Source organism: Ambystoma mexicanum, chromosome 5q (assembly GCF_040938575.1).
Source record: "Ambystoma mexicanum isolate Mex_15411 chromosome 5q, UKY_AmexF1_1, whole genome shotgun sequence".
In the NCBI taxonomy this organism is placed as follows: domain Eukaryota; kingdom Metazoa; phylum Chordata; class Amphibia; order Caudata; family Ambystomatidae; genus Ambystoma; species Ambystoma mexicanum.
Window position 1 is genome coordinate 641,084,634 of NC_090933.1, and position 16,981 is coordinate 641,101,614.

A 16,981-nucleotide genomic window follows, 5' to 3' on the forward strand; every position below is an offset into this window, starting at 1 on the left:
TTAGCGAGGCTATTTTGAGTGAAATCCTGGCGCAAATTTTTAGCCACTGTTGTTCTCTTCTTACGTTAGAGGTGTGTTCTCTAGTAGGTAAATTGAGGGCAGTTCTCAGGGCGTTATTTTGCAAGATTTGCATTTTGTCAATGATATATTTGTTGGCTCCCGAGTACGATGCATTGCAGTAGTCGAGTTTAGAGAGTATTAGGCGTTAGCAAGGATGATGCAGCTTGCTTGTGTGAGGAAAGCTCGGCATATCCTGATGCGCTTGCAGGTGTAGGAGGTAGAGGATGCTAGGGAGTTTACCTGTTTTTTCAGCAACAGGGTAGAGTCAAGGTGAAAACCTAGTGTTTTCACTACTTTAGCGACTGTGATTATGTTGCCGTCAATGTTGAATGCAGAGTAGTTGGGGCCCAGTTTCTTAAGGTTAGTAGCAGAGCCGAGGAGTAGGATTTCAGTTTTGTCATCATTCAGGCAGAGGCCATTAATGGCCATCCAAGCCTGGATGATGATATGTTTCATTTACCAAGGCCATATCAGAGACAAAATTGCCCAAAAGGTGAATGAGGATCCGGGTGTCATCTGCATAGTTGATGTAAGTGACACCCAGTCTGTCCAATTTGTCGAATAGGGCCTTGGTAAATATATTGTACATAGTCGGTGAGACGCAGGAGCCTTGGAGTACACCGCAGGCTATTTTAATGGGATCTGCTGATGCCGATGTGGAGAAAACTCTCATAGTTTGGTTGTCCAAAAAAGATTGGACCCAAGCTATAGCCTCACTTGGAAAATGGGCCGATGCCAAGTGTTCACACAAGACTGTGTGGTCCACCAGGTCAAAGGCTGCCGATAGGTCAAGGAGGAGTAACATGGTAGTGTTTCTCTTATTGTTTAGCTTGTTGATTTGGGTTTTGAGATCTATTAAGGCTGTCTCTGTGCCATGTTGTGGCCTAAACCCAGATTGGCGGACACCTAGGAGTTGGTTAGATTCAAGATAACGCTGGATTTGCAAGTAAGCAACTCTGTCTATTATCTTGAGAAGGAACGGTACCGTGGTAATGGGCCTTGTGGGGATGGCGGGGTCTAGGGTTTGTTTCTTAAGATACACAGTACACAGACTCATACAAGAGGGGGTGGTGCGGCAGGAGAGGAGATATAGCCACCACATAGAAATCTCGTCCATGATGCCTACAGCACATGGGCTATCCTGAACATCACAGGGGCACACAGTTCCTGCACACAAGCATGGCTCCTTGACAGTCTCCTGCAAAAGCCTTAGGCACTAAAGTAACAAAACCAAAAGCATCTTTCTACAACCTACAATATGGAAAGAGTGTCAGTAAGCAAACGTCCAATGATCTTCATGATTTCAATCACAGATAGTAGAGACAGTGAGGACAGGATTTGAGAAGTACGGCCAACAGAACCCTTATAAAGGGCAACACATTGACATATGGGATCAGCGATCTAAGATTAAACACCAAAGACCATATAACAAGTGCTGACAGAAATCTCTGCATGCTTGAAACAAGAAGAAACAATTGCAGTGACAGCATGGATAGAAACAAGGATAAACAACAGAGTAAAACAACATAACAGGAACCAGAGACCAAAAATATCCAGAGAGGAAAAAGGGAGTAGTAGTCGAGAAACTGACGTGCTTAACAGATTGTGTCATTGAAACTGGAGAATCATTCTTGGACTGGGAAGATGCTGGGGAGCGGTTGCAAATAATAATCATAACAATTTTTTCTTCGGCTTCATGCTGCAATAGTCCCACTTTTAGGTGGTATTATTACCAAATTAAATGGCACTCAATACTTCAAAGTAAAATGGATGATGTAGGTTCCCAAAAAATAAAAGGTCCAGCAGTATGTATTGATCAAAAAAGCGCTGCGCTCCGGGGCAGCCTAGCAATTCAACACAGGAGCTGAAAGGATGTGAGAAGGCTTGGGTACCTAAAACAAGACATGCAGGGGTGTGAAGTAGGTATGTCTCTTGATAAGATTTTAAATGAAATAACACACAGTTTATAAAGACTATCTGTTCTGTTGACATCCGAATGATTTGTCCATGTATGGCATATGCTCTATTTTAGGAATATGGATATGTAATGATCAAATCAGCAGTTTTCATAAATATCCTTGAATTTCAATAACTGGTAATAAGCTTTACAAATTAGTAGGTCACCAAAGGAATTGAGCCTTACCTAGGAACTGCTGCCTGTTTGCTCGCCTCTTCAAAGCTAATTTTACCAGGTCTAATGGAGCATTTGGTAGGTTGGCTGCCTCTTCGTAAGTGCTGACAGCGTTCTGCAGCATCTCATTGCTCCTCCTTTTCTCCGCCAAGTCATCCTCACACTACGTAGAAGCACAATTTGCTTATTAACACAATCCACCACTAAGTATAAACAATCTGAATATTTACGCTAAATCTATAAATGTTCTAAGCGAGTAAAACGGCATTAACACATTGGTAATTATTCAGTTAATCAGCTATTCTAGCAGTGAAATCAGAGAACGTTTTTGACAACTCCCATGTGTCAAAAGAAGTGTCAAAAAGAGGAACATTAGATTTTTATGTTAATTTGCTGCTTCCCCGTTTCACTCTAGAACACCAAGAAGACAAGGTAATTGGCAAGCACGTACAAGAACGCAATTAACAGTAGTGTACATTCAAAGACCAGGCATGCTAAAGGTTGATAATGTAAATCTATACATTTCCTGTCTGTCCTGTTCATTTATTTGTTTTGTTGAGAACCAGAATACTGTCTTTCAGCCACCCCATAGCCCAGTGTCCATCAACTACTGTTGCCACAGCGCATTTCACTCTCCCAAGGAATCACAGGCAGGTGTCAAACTTGGTGGTGAATGCAAGGACCCTCTGCACACCTTTCTCGGAGTGCTGGCGTAGATGGCTTCTGATAACCAGACGCAAATGGATTTGAGCATTTCTACCCTGCACTTTTCAACAGGCTCTCATCCCTGTTGACAGAAGAAAGTGCTGCAATTCTCTCACTCTTCTAAAAATGAATACAGTAGATGCTCAAACATTACAACATTATCCATTCCATTTAGGAGAAAGGAGTCCAGGCTTGGTTTTAACTTTGAATTCTGTGACTTCTTTATCATGGGGAAATCCAGGACTAAAAGTCCCAGAATGCAAAGTTAAAATTAGGACTGCACAAGCATATCCCCAATGGAATGGATAATGATGGCATGTATGCATCTCTATAGTTAGTCTACATCCTACTGACCTATCCTGTTTTCCACAGTTGCTGCTTGGCCCACCTGTGGTGCTGATTTTAATACACTCAGCTGCCTATAAGCAAGTAAGAGTCTGTCCGAAATACCATATTGATATTTAATTTAAGTTGTGAGGTATATGGAGTCTTATCATGGGAGCTGGTATACATATTGATTTTAGGAACTTCGTGATCTACGAGACAACTGTATTGTGTTAATTATTGGAGCCTAGCACTTCTTCCTTGGTTTGCATGGAAACGGCCGTATCCCGAGTGCTGACATATTGTGGATTAGGAATCTTGTACACTTTGTACTTGGTTGCAGTGGATCTTTCAGACAAAGACCACAACGATTAACATGTTAAGCATGTACTCGTGTTGCTTTGCTAAGTGACGTATCAGAGCACGATGCTGGGAAGTACGTGGTGCTAGTCAACTTCAGGCATGATCCGTCAGCTCGCGCAGATGCAATCATTGTAAAGTCACAATCCGGTTGAAAGATGCCACTGCATGCGTTTGTGATCACGTGGTGGTGAGAACTATTGATGGCATGTCAAGCAGGGGCAAGATGCACATTCCATTGGTGATATCTGAATTTTGAGTTATATGAGGGTTGCCTCAAGTGGTTCTCAACTCATTAATGCTAAATTATAATTTTCTTCGTTCTTTCTCTTTTTCCCTTTCATTTTCGCTTGTGTTTCTGGGTATGTGCTATCTGAAATGTAAATGTTAATTATTGTGAAATGAATGAATGAAAACGTTTTCTTGCTTTCATTTATATTAACTATGGAAACATTAATTTGGTCTTTCACAGTGGTGGAAATTATTTTTTTTTAAAGGGGATCGGTCTGGGATGGGGGTGGAGTTTGGAGGAAAGGCGGAGTTCTGAGGAGGCAGAGCTGGCAGTTGACCTCCACTCAAAGGACATTTTCGAAATAATAGTGTTAAAATTGTGCCCTTTCTTTAATGCTGCTTCTTTCCAAACTCGACACTATACATCTATTCCACTTTAAATCACTTCCATGGCAATGGTGCACCCTAAATACCGTGGGTAATGCAGTGATTTTTAGTACATTACGGGAGCCATAGACACACTCTACAGAAGAAGGCTACCAGAGTAGTTCAGCCGGTTCAGAGACTGTTGCTGAGATGCTATATATTAAAAACTGGTTGTTAAAGAAAAGTGCTATAAAATGTGTGTGGACAGGTCGCTTGCTATATTCAGGGCAGAGGTGCCCCTGTAAAAAAATCGAAAGTTTGCACCCATGAACCCACAGTTTAATTTCCTAATAACTGCTGTCAGCACAACAGAAACATGTATTTGTGATTAAGCAGTTGGACAAACATATAACATATTTATAAACATAACCTGTGATAAAAGACAAAGGAAGGGGCACAAGAATTACAGGGTGTTTGTGAAGTAGTCCGATAGAAAAAGAAACAATTCAAAGAAAACTAGTGAATGCAAGTTTATGATATGATATGGCATTTATAACGCGCCTATACAGAAGTGTTTCAAACCGTGACGAGGCAAGGGAGGGGTAACAGAGGAAAGACAGACAACGATCTTACTAGGCCAGGTGACATTGAGATCGCGCAAGTGCAGGGGATGGGGGAAAGGGAAAGTGCGGGGAGGAAGAAAGGGCAGTGCAATACATAGGATCAACAGTAAAAAATAAACAGAATAAATAAAGATAGTACGTAAAAAAGTGCAGCCAGCTAGTGGCAAGTTCAGGGGTAAGTGCAGACATCAAGTGTCAAGAGCTGGTGGGGACTGTACATATACAGAAGCAGTCCCCAAGTGCAGGGGTTGCCTGGGAGGCAGTGCAGGTGTGCAGCTGGCGGGGGAGGGGACCTGGGCCTGAGATCAGAGGGTAGCCAGGTGACCAGTGCAGTTTCAGTCAGGAGTTCAGCAGGGGAGAGGAGAAGAGAAAGCAGAAGCAAAGAGGAAGGTCTTGAGGTGCTTCCGGAACCGGAGATGGTTCTCCTCAAGTTTCAGGGAGGCTGTTCCAGAGGGAGGCCCCAGCCGAAGAAAGAGATCTACTACCAACTTGTTGCTTGGAGAAGCGACTGACCCTGAGGTAGTTGGAGGTGGATGAGCGAAGAGCTCGAGAAGTAAGATATTTAGGAAGAGAGAGCTGGAGGTATTGAGGCCCAAGGCCCCAGAAAGCCTTGTGGACAATGCAGAGGATTTTGAACTTAATCCTTGCAGCCACTGGGAGCCAGTGCATAGATTTCAGTCCTGGAGAGATACGATCCCTGGGCTTCAGGCCAAGGACAAGTCTCGCAGTCCTGTTCTGGATGAGTTGCAGAGGGCGGAGAGTAGAAGCAGGCAGATTTAGAAAGAGGCTGTTGCAGTAGTCCAGCCTAGAGAGAACCAGAGCTCTGGAGACGGTGAGCTTCTGGGGGAAGGAGAGGAAAGGAAGAATACGTCAGAGTGTGTGCAGCTGGTACTGTGTCTTCTTAGAGACGTCAGAGATGTGAGGAGAGAAGGAGAGAGTGGAGTCGAAGATGACCCCGAGGTTTTTAGCCTCACAGGTGGGAGAAGGAAGAGGGCCAAGAGAGGCCGGCCAGAGAGCGACAGGAAAGGAGGGAGCAGGTGTGCCAATGAGGAGAATCTCAGTCTTAATGGCATTGAGGCAGAGATTATTGGTGGGACACGACTCCTGGATAGCGGACAGACAGTCAGAGATGAGAGAAGGAGAAGAGGTGGCGGAAGGGAGCCTGAAAGTGAGCTGAGTGTTGTCCGCATAGCACTGAAAGTTGGGGCAGAGAGCGGCAATGCGGTGTGCAAGAAGTGCTAGGTATTGGTTGAACAGTCAGGGTCTCAGATTCTGTTTGCTCAGTAGTGTCTAGTTCACCAACCCACTCCTCACCTGAATCTGTATGAAGGTCGGATGGATCGTCTGTGTGGAAGTCCGATGAGTCTTCAGACGAAATCTCCTTTCTTCTCTGTCTCCAGGAATTGCTAGGCTTCTTCTTTTATGTCTTTCCCCTCTGTTTGGAGAGATGAGGATGAGCTCCACCGGAGGCCACTTTGCCAATAAGGCTATTTGCCTGGCAGCGGGGACCCCAGGGAGCCCACCCCAGACCAGGGAAAAGCCTTGCCGAAAAACCCTGGCAGGTTGTTATAGAGATGTTCCTGACGTGAACTTCTAATCCCAGCATGCAATGCTGTGAGGGTGGAGATGCTGTGTCTTCCAAAGAGGGTGTCCCAGTACTGGTCCAAGCAGAAGCAAAGTAAATCCGGTACGTACGATGGAAGGTAACAATAGCTGTATAGAAGGATAACTCGTTCAGGAACGGGTTGTCTTACTGAGGCTGCAGGACTCTGCGCCCAGAGTTGAGAAAGGGGCGTGGTAGAGGAGATAGAGCGTAGAGCCGGAGGAGCACTGGGAGGGACAGGAGGCAAGTGGGCAGGCAATGGGATTATAGGAGCAGGAAAAGCTGAAAGCGGGAAAAGAGGACAAACCACCTGAGAGCGGGGAGGAAAACATACAAACTGGAGCATTGAAAGTCACTTCCCAAAACACTGGAAGTTGCAACGCAAGCGCATTAGCTACTTCTGGGTTAATAAAGGCTGAGAAGGCTAGAACGCGCGTAGTGCTGCTGAAGGGGGCATTAGTCTTTTCTCCATTTCTTCCACCTACACCCCATAGCTTCTATGGCCGGCGAACCATGACACAGGGAGAGAGGGTTAGACCCCGGGGGAACACGACAAGTAGAGATTGAGCAGAGGAAGGGCCCAAGTTGGACCTGGGAGAGTCGATTGGAGAGGAAAGAGGTCAGCCAAGCAAGGACCTGATCGGTGATACCTAGGTTATCAAGGAGACAGTTGAGTAGGATGGCATGGTTGACCATGTCAAAGGCAGAAGAGAGATCAAATAAGATGAGGACACAGGGGGTGTTGGAGAGGAGAGCAGGTCTTCACGGATGTTCAGGAGAGCAGTTTCAGTGCTTCTGGCAGCTCTGAAGCCAGTCTGATGGTCATGGTGACAAACCAACCAAATCAGTGAAAAGATTAAGTTGGGTGATGGCCAGCTTTTCCAGGAGTTTGCCCTGGAAAAGTTTAAGCAGCATTTTTGAGTTTGAAAATTACTTTTCTATTCTATCGAAGTGTAAGATACACATTTGGAAAACAATAGTGTGTCCAGCATGTAGAAAGCCTGCTTCTAACAGTGATGGACCTTACGATAGTTATGGCCCATTGATTCCCATGGTGTCCCTTTCAGGCCAGAAGAAAAAAAACAGGCTGAGCCTGCAAACGCGCGAATGCAGGCTAGGGCACAGAGCACAGAGCAGATTAGATCACCGAGTCCCCAGCTTCCCTCGGCAAAGCATGGGGCTCAGAAAAGCCTTGTTGGGGCTGAGGCTGGCCGGGGCCGAGATACGGGAAGACATCTGATGCCGGATCTCGGACCCGGCAAGAGCCTGCCCATTGACCAGTGCTGGTCTCGCAATGTAGTATTTTGACGGGCCTGAAGAGGGCCGTTAAAGGTCGAAACACGTGTTGGCTGTTAGTTGACCACCATTTGTCATTAAAAAAGCAGAACCTGAGACACTTCTTTTCATTTATGCACTGTGTGCCAGTAGGCTGTATTATTGTGCACTATATTAATAGAGTTTGACAGAGTGCAACCTGGGTAGGGCACACTTGTTTCCAAAAGTTCAACTGACTCTCAGATGGGAAAGTCATTGTCTTCATAAGGAGGTGGTGTTTGAAAAAAGTTTCTCGACAGTTTGTGAAAGAAACTATTTAAATCATCCGAAGAATACTCAAATACAAGAATGGTGAATGGGCATGTTTTGCTACAGCCATCACCTTCCAGCGGCATGTACCCTGGCAAGTAATCAGCAGGGCGGCCACCTGGGCAACCCCTTCGGCTTTTTGCAAGCACTGCTGTCTAGATGCCGCATCTAGGTCAGGCGGTTCTAAGAAACCTGTTTGCTTAAGGAGGGTCTCTGCTCCACCCTAGGTCTACATTCAGTTGCAATCGCTCATACAGTATGGAGGAAAGTGGACGGGACGTAAGAGTAATTAATAGTTACTCACCTTGGTGGCTAACATACTCTTAGTCCATAGTCCCCTTTCCTCCATACGTCCCACCATCCTCCCCCCAATAATACTGATGTCATTAAACAAAGTTGTATATTGTCAATGTGTCAATGGCGACTGAGGAGTGGTGCCAGTGGGTGGAGTCAGGTGAGCGCTTGCTCCCAGGGCCGCGCCTCTAAATTTAAAGGGCAAGAAGATTTTTCTGGTGAAAGGTTCCGTCTCCTGTCCTTCGTAAGGGACGGCCTATACAATATGGAGGAAAGGGGACTATGGACTTATGGACTAAGAGTACGTTAGTCACTACGGTGAGTAACTATTAATTTCAATGCTATTGTGTAGACACACAGTCAAGAGTGGATTCACAAGTGGGACAAGCAATTCTTAAACACATTTTCTTTTCCTCACCCACCAGCTGCTTCTGGGACTGCTTGCTAATCAATGCAAAGTATGTGAATTTAAACAGATTCACAATCTCCAGAAGACCAATATTACCCAGTAATCCCCTTTCTGCAGCTTGCATATACTTAAAATCCCATGTGCCCAACCTACCTGCTCAGAAGGGAGAGTTGGAACAGTGGATATGAAACTCTGTTACAGCACAACTACTTCGAACAAGAAAAACAATAAGACTTTGTGTGAAGTTTGAGGGTTCATGTTCAAGTACGATGGGGATACTATTTGAGGAACGCCCCTGTTGATGCCTAGTTATTTTAATTAAAAGATGATGTAATACTCCGTGCCAACCACTAGATGGTAGATTATGCATAGCATGTAATTCTAAGCAGGTATAAGCCACCAAGATGATTAATGGGTAATATTTGTCCTATACACACTATCAAATGCTGGAACGTCATGATTGCAAACCTTGATCAAGAACGGCACATTCAGCTCTTTATCATGACTGCCTTGAACATTCCCCATAAATGCTGGTGGTCTTAACCACTTCCTCAAGAGTGTGTATTAATACATTTTTATAGTTTTCAGAATTCAGTATCCCTTTCAGGCATGGTCGGGTATCGAAAAATGTGTATGAACAATTTAATGTTCATTGTGAGCACTATTTCTTGGGCAAAATGTAAACCCTGCCTTGCCTTAATTGTCTGTTTTTCCAAATTAACATGATCTATCTTTTCCGAGCTGCCTATTGCTGCAAGGCATGTTGGTTATATAGAGATTCATACTAAAGAGTTGACTGGTACAAACCTTCTCCAGCATGGGGTCTGTCATGGGTTCATATGCTCATTCCCTGTCAGGCTGGGAATCCTCAGTAAAGAAAAAATCAGTTTCACTTCTGAACTGTCTTTCTCCTAACAACCAATCACTGGTCTCTGGGTCATACTGCCCCCAGCCAATGACTGCCTCTACCTAAGCACCTCCTCTGGCAGCCATCTTCAGATTTTTACCAAATGTTAGAGTGGTGGGAGCCCTCGTGATTAGCTCTCAGGCTTTTTACTGTGTTTTGCGCTTTTTCTTTGAGTTTTCTCTATTTTTTCAGTCAATCGAGCCTCCAGCTCCATCATCCTACTAATGGGGACCCGTTTTTCGGAACTTTCTACGCCCCTTAAAGGCGATTTATCGTCTAGTTGCCTTCTTGGAGGATTCCGGAAGATCCTTTCAGGCCTACTCCACGTGGCCATGGCTGAAGATAAAGGAGACTCGACGCCTCTGTTCAGGATGTGCCCTGAATGTGGACTACAGAACCTTTTCCTGGACGATGGGCACTCCCTGTGCTGTTACTGCTTTAACCCCTGAATCCATCCCTCCTTCCTCGGCCCGCGTCCCTAGTTCCATCCCCGCTTCCTGGTTCCCTGCAGCCAGCCTCCCGAACCCACCCACCATTCCCTGATTGGCCATCCGGCCTAGTGTGTTGGGTATACCGACCCGCAGCCTTTTGCAGAGCCTCATTTGCCACTAGATCTCCATCTGGTGAGTGATCCGCCATCTGTGTAGCTTTCTCAGCTATTTGAGTGCCCAGACTGCTTTAACCCCGGAATCCATCCCTCCTTCCTCGGCCCGCGTCCCTAGTTCCATCCCCGCTTCCTGAATCCCTGCAGCCCGCCTCCCGAACCCGCCCACCATTCCCTGATTGGTCATTCGGCTTTCTTTCTCAGGCCATTACTGCACTTCCCAGGGCAGCCCTCTGCCCGTGCAGCCCTGTGGCTAGGGGCCTGAGGCAAAGGGTGGCTCCTGATAGTATCTTCAGGTATCTGCAGGAGAAGCAAGAAGCCAACAATAAGTAAGTGTGGCAAGAGCGGGGACAGAGGCAATTAGTTCATGCCATACTGCCCTACTACTCAAGACCCGGAAGCTAAACTGTTGAAAATTTAGAATGCCTGCCTAATAGCATGTATGTGGTCTAGTTACATTCGGAAAGTCTAGACCGGTCTGAATTTAGACGTGTGTCTAATCCTCTCTGTGCAAAGTTGAATTTAGAAGTGCCTAATATCCTCTCTGTGCAAAGTTGAATTTAGAAGTGTGCCTAATAGCGCACCCTGGTTGAATTTAGAAGTGTGCCTAATATCTCTGTGCAAAGTTGAATTTAGAAGTGTGCCTAATAGCGCCCCCTGGTTGAATTTAGAAGTGTGCCTAATAGCGCCCCCTGGTTGAATTTAGAAGTGTGCCTAATCCTCTCTGTGCAAAGTTGAATTTAGAAGTGTGCCTTATAGCGCCCCCTGATTGAATTTAGAAGTGTGCCTAATCCTCTGCGCAAAGTTGAATTTAGAAGTGTGCCTGATATCATCTCTGTGCAAAGTTGAATTTAGAAGTGTGCCTAATAGCGTGCCGTGGTTGAATTTAAAAGTGTGACTAATCCTCTCTGTACAAAGTTGAATTTAGAAGTGTGCCTGATATCATCTCTGTGCAAAGTTGAATTTAGAAGTGTGCCTGATATCATCTCTGTGCAAAGTTGAATTTAGAAGTGTGCCTAATATCATCTCTGTGCATAGTTGAATTTAGAAATGTGCCTGATATCATCTCTGTGCAAAGTTGAATTTAGAAGCGTGCCTGATATCATCTCTGTGCAAAGTTGAATTTAGAGGTGTGCCTAATAGCGCACCCTGGTTGAATTTAGAAGTGTGCCTAATATCATCTCTGTGCAAAGTTGAATTTAGAAGTGTGCCTGATATCATCTCTGTGCAAAGTTGAATTTAGAAGTGTGCCTAATAGCGCGCCCTGGTTGAATTTAGAAGTGTGCCTAATATCATCTCTGTGCAAAGTTGAATTTAGAAGTGTGCCTGATATCATCTCTGTGCAAAGTTGAATTTAGAATTGTGCCTGATATCATCCCTGTGCAAAGTTGACTCTGGAAGTGTGCCTAATCGTGTGCCCTGGTTGAATTTAGAAGTGTGCCTATTGACTGAATTTAGAAGCGTCCATAAGATCCTTGCTGTGCAAAATTGATTTGAACTGCCTAATATCATCCCTGTGCAAAGTTGAATTTGGCTGCCTAATATCCTCTCTGGGCAAAGTTGACTTTAGAAGTGTGACTAATATCCTCTCTGTGCAAAGCTGAATTTGGTTGCCTAATATCCTCTCTGGGCAAAGTTGACTTTAGAAGTGTGACTAATATCCTCTCTGTGCAAAGCTGAATTCAGAAGTGTTGCATAATAGCCTGCCCTGGTTGACTTTAGAAATGTGCCTAATAGCGTGCCCTGGTTGAATTTAGAAGTGTGCCTGATATCATCTCTGTGCAAAGTTGAATTTAGAAGTGTGCCTAATAGCCTCTCTGCGCAAAGTTGAGTTTAGAAGTGTGCCTAATTGCGTGCCTGGCTTGAATTTAGAAGCGTGCCTAATAGCGTGCCCTGGTTCAATTTAGAAGTGTGCCTAATATCTCTATGCAAAGCTGAATTTAGGAGTGTGTCTAATAGCGTGCCTTGCTTGAATTTAGAAGTGTGCCTAATAGCATGGCCTGGTTGACTTTGAAGTGTGCCTAATAGCGTGCTGTGCTTGAATTTAGAAATCTGATATTGCTACTGTGCAAAGTTGAATTTAGAAGTGTGCCTAATCGCGTGCCCTGGTTGAATTTAGAAATGTGTCTATTAGGGTGCTTTGACTGAATTTAGAAGCCTCCCTAAGATCCTTGCTGTGCAAAATTGATTTGAATTGCCTAATATCATCCCTGTGCAAAGTTGAATCTGGTTGCCCAATATCCTCTCTGGGCAAAGTTGACTTTAGAAGTGTGACTAATATCTCTGTGCAAAGTAGAATTTAGAAGTGTTGCCTAATAGCGTGCCCTAGTTGACTTTAGTAGTGTGCCTATTAGCGTGCCTTGGTTGAATTTAGAAATGTGCCTATTAGTGTGCCTTTGTTGATTTTAGAAGTGTGCCTAATAGCGTGCCATGGTTGAATTTAGTAGTGTGCCTATTAGCGTGCCCTGGTTGACTTTAGTAGTGTGCCTAATATCTCTGTGCGAAGTTGAATTTAAAAGTGTGCCTAATAGCGTGCCCTGGTTGACTTTGAAGTGTGCCTAATAGTGAGCCCTGGTTGAATTTAGAAGTGTGCCTAATAGCGCACCCTGGTTGAATTTAGAAGTGTGCCTAATAGCGTACCCTGGTTGAATTTAGAAGTGTGCCTAATATCATCTCTGTGCAAAGTTGACTTTAGAAGTGTGTCTAATATCATCTCTGTGCAGAGTTGAATTTAGAAGTGTGCCTGATATCATCCCTGTGCAAAGCTGAATTTAGAAGTGTGCCTCCTAATAGCACGCCCTGGTTGAATTTAGAAGTGTGCCTAATAGTGCGCCCTGGCTGAATTTAGAAGTGTGACTAATATCATCTCTGTGCAGAGTTGAATTTAGAAGTGTGCCTGAGATCATCCCTGTGCAAAGTTGACTTTGGAAGCGTGCCTAATGGCATGCCTTGGTTGAATTTAGAACTGTGCCTATTAGCGTGCCTTGACTGAATTTAGAAGCGTCCCTAAGATCCTTGTTGTGCAAAATTGATTTGAATTGCCTAATATCATCTCTGTGCAAAGTTGAATTTGGCTGACTAATATCCTCTCTGGGCAAAGTTGACTTTAGAAGTGTGACTAATATCCTCTCTTTGCAAAGCTGAATTAGGTTGCCTAATATCATGTGACTAATATCCCCTCTGTGCAAAGCTGAATTTGCTTGCCTAATTTCCTCTCTGGGCAAAGTTGACTTTAGAAGTGTGACTAATATCCTCTCTGTGCAAAGTTGAATTTAGAAGTGTTGCCTAATAGCGCGGCCTGGTTAACTTTAGAAATGTGCCTAATAGCGTGCCCTGGTTGAATTTAGAAATGTGCCTAATATCCTCGCTGCGCAAAGTTGAGTTTAGAAGCGTGCCTAATTGCGTGCCTGGCTTGAATTTAGAAGCGTGCCTAATAGCGTGCCCTGGTTGAGTTTGAAGTGTGCCTAATAGCGTGCCGTGCTTGAATCTAGAAGTCTGACTAATATCGTCACTGTGCAAAGTTGACTTTAGAAGTGTGCCTAATCAGGTGCCCTGGTTGAATTTAGAAATGTGCCCGTTAGTGTGCTTTGACTGAATTTAGAAGCGTCCCTAAGATCCTTGCTGTGCAAAATTGATTTGAATTGCCTAATATCATCCCTGTGCAAAGTTGAATTTGGCTACCTAATATTTCTCTCTGCAAAGCTGAATCTGGTTGCCTAATATCCTCTCTGGGCAAAGTTGACTTTAGAAGTGTGATTAATATCATCTCTGTGCAAAGTTGAATTTAGAAGTGTTGCCTAATAGCGTGCCCTGGTTGACTTTAGTAGTGCGTCTATTAGCGTGGCTTCGTTGAATTTAGAAGTGTGCCTAATATCATCTCTGTGCAAAGTTGAATTTAGAAGTGTGCCCAATAGCGTGCTGTGGTTGAATTTAGATGTGTGTCTATTAGTGTCCCTTGGTTGATTTTAGAAGTGTGCCAAATAGCGTGCCCTGGTTGACTTTGAAGTGTGCCTAATAGAGTGCCTTGCTTGAATTTAGAAGTGTGACTAATATCCTCTCTGGTTGACTTTGGAAGTGTGCGTAATATCATCTCTGTGCAGAGTTGAATTTAGAAGTGTGCCTAATATCATCTCTGTGCAAAGTTGAATTTAGATGTGTGCCGAAACGCGTGCCCTGGTTGAATTTAGAAGTGTGCCTGATTCATCTCTGTGCAGAGTTGAATTTAGAAGTGTACCTAATGTCCTCTCTGCGCAAAGTTGAACTTAAGAGTGTCCTAATATCCTCTCTGTGGCATAGCAGAATTTATACAGTGCCCCCAATAATGTGCCTGTGCCAAAGTCTAGAAACGCTCTCCGATAACTTATCTTTGTCAACTGCAGTTAGAAAGTCTGCCCTACAGCATATCCGTGGCATAATTGCAGTTACAAAGTCTGCCCTATAGCCTACCTATGTCATAATTGCAATCTGAAAATCTGCCCTACAGCATATCCGTGGCATAATTGCAGTTACAAAGTCTGCCCTATAGCCTACCTATGTCATAATTGCAATCTGAAAATCTGCCCTACAGCATATCTCTGTCTCAATTGCTATTGAAAGCTGCATTTGGAAAGTTACCATATAGCATATCTGGGTCATAACTGCATGTAGAAAGTTCTCCTAAATTGCACTTAAAAGTTGACCTAAAAGCATATCTGTGGTGTTGTTACATTCGAATTTCTGCCGAATAGCATACCTGAATCCCAGCTTGCTAGAAGAAAGTCTACCTAACAGTGTACCTGGCCTGTATTTGCAACCAGATAGTTAATAACCCATCTATATCACAGTTACTAACCATGAGTGCACCAAATCCACCTTGGTCTGCCAGAAACGACCCTCGTGCACCGCCCCCCGTCCTGCCAGCCCTGACTCCGCCCCTTCCCAAATCTTCCCACCCTCCACCCCATCTCCTACCCGTCCCCTTTCCAAACACCAAGCCAGAGGGGCCCGATGGTGAGCCAACCACCCTAAGACCACTGCTCCCCTGAATCCCTCCACCGATCAGCCTACTATTATCATACCCGCTCCCCTCACTACCCTCCCAGGCACTCCCTGCTCAGCAATCATGCACCACCCGCTTTTCCCATCAACCCCACCATCATCACCCCCTGACCTCACTCCTTCCCCTCCCTAAAAACTGCACGCCAAGCCCTAGCAAGAACGGAAGCCACATTGACCTCCCTACCCTCTCGCACACAACAATCAACAAAGACACTTAAGAGGAAACATACCTGGTCCCCCTCAATCTCTCAGCACTCATCGCCTCCCCTGTCTCGACCCACCACCTCATCCCCCCCAATCACCACCCTGCCCCCACGCCTCACCTTGCCTGAAACCCCTCTCCCTCAATTTCTCACCGTCCACAACGGAAACTACTAACCCCCCACATCCCACCTTCACATCCTCTGGGCCAAACCCAATCAACCCAACACATGCGTCCATCCACTCCCACCAGAAACCCACCAACTTTTCTGCTAGCTCACTTTTTCCATCAACCATCAGCCAACCCTCCCCTCTCGCTCTCCAGTTTCTGCACTCTACCACCCCGCCGCCATCTCTGCAGCTCCGACATCAACCTCATCTACCGAAGTGAATTTCATCCTATTTAATGCCCGTTCCGTAGCGGAAAACAGACAGCATTTTTGACCTCCTCGCCTCTGACAAACCAGACCTGGTCTTCATCACCGAAACCTGGTTCTCTGACGACTTCGCCCCTATTGCCAATGAAGCCTTCCCCCCGAACACTCCCTCATTCTACTGAACCGTCCCTCTAGAGGAGGAGGAATAGCATTCGCCTTCGAGCCTCACTTCCACGCCTCAATCATCGACAACCAACTGTTCATCCCGTCCTGCGAATCACTCCTCGTTAAACTATCCCTTCCCCCTTCGTTCTCCCACAGCTTCCTAATAATCTACAGGCCCCCTGGCTACAATAGACGATTCTCAAACAACCTCTGTGATGCTATTGCCACCCTCCAACTAAACCATCCCATCCTCACCCTTCTTGGAGATTTCAACATATGGCTCGACATTCCCACCAACCCTATGACACACTCTCTAGTTGACGGCCTAGACGCGATTAACCTCCAACCCCACATAAACGGCCCGACTCTCTATAAAGGACAAACCCTTGATGCCATCTTCAGCTCCCACAACCGTGTACACCTAAACCCCCCCACCCCTATCATCTGGTCCGATCACCTCATTGTTTCTTTCGCCATTCGCTCACCCAACTCGCTTCCTGTCCCCGAACCTGACCCTCTGAATCTACGCGAATGCTGGAAGAAACTAATAATCCTTCCTGACCTAGCCGACGCACTCCTCCAGTCGCCTCCGTCTACCTGCCTACTCAATAATCAACTAACCCCCAATGCCTTTGACTCATGGCTCAACACCTCACTAATGCAGCTCACACCCTCATGCTAACCATCAGTCTGCCGTGGCCTCTTCCCTAGATGGTTCACACCTGAATTGAAGACCAGTAAACAACTATATAAATACCTAGAACGCAAATGGCAGAAAGGCAAAACTCCCCTTAGCAGATCCAGCTTGGCCTGGCACCTTCATCAGTTCAGGGCCGAAGTCCGGAAAGCAAAAACAGCCCACTACAACTCCCGAATCCTAAACTGTAAAAACTCCAGCAAAGAACTTCACAAAATCATCACCGAATTCACCAAACCATCATGCACCACCACCGTCCCGACCCCCTCACAATCGCTGTGCGGCTCACTCTCTCTCCACTTT

General features: G+C 45.3%; 1 protein-coding gene across 8 annotated transcripts in view; it reads right to left on the minus strand.

The window, feature by feature from the left end:
• The window catches only part of ASPH (aspartate beta-hydroxylase), a 1,438,894-nt gene that overhangs the window by 416,612 nt on the left and 1,005,301 nt on the right, over positions 1 to 16,981 (minus strand). For all 8 annotated transcript variants that reach the window (XM_069621106.1, XM_069621103.1, XM_069621107.1 and 5 more), the window contains one exon: positions 2,204 to 2,354. In XM_069621106.1, the coding sequence (XP_069477207.1) occupies positions 2,204 to 2,354 (151 nt within the window). The remainder of the gene's footprint in view (positions 1 to 2,203; positions 2,355 to 16,981) is intronic.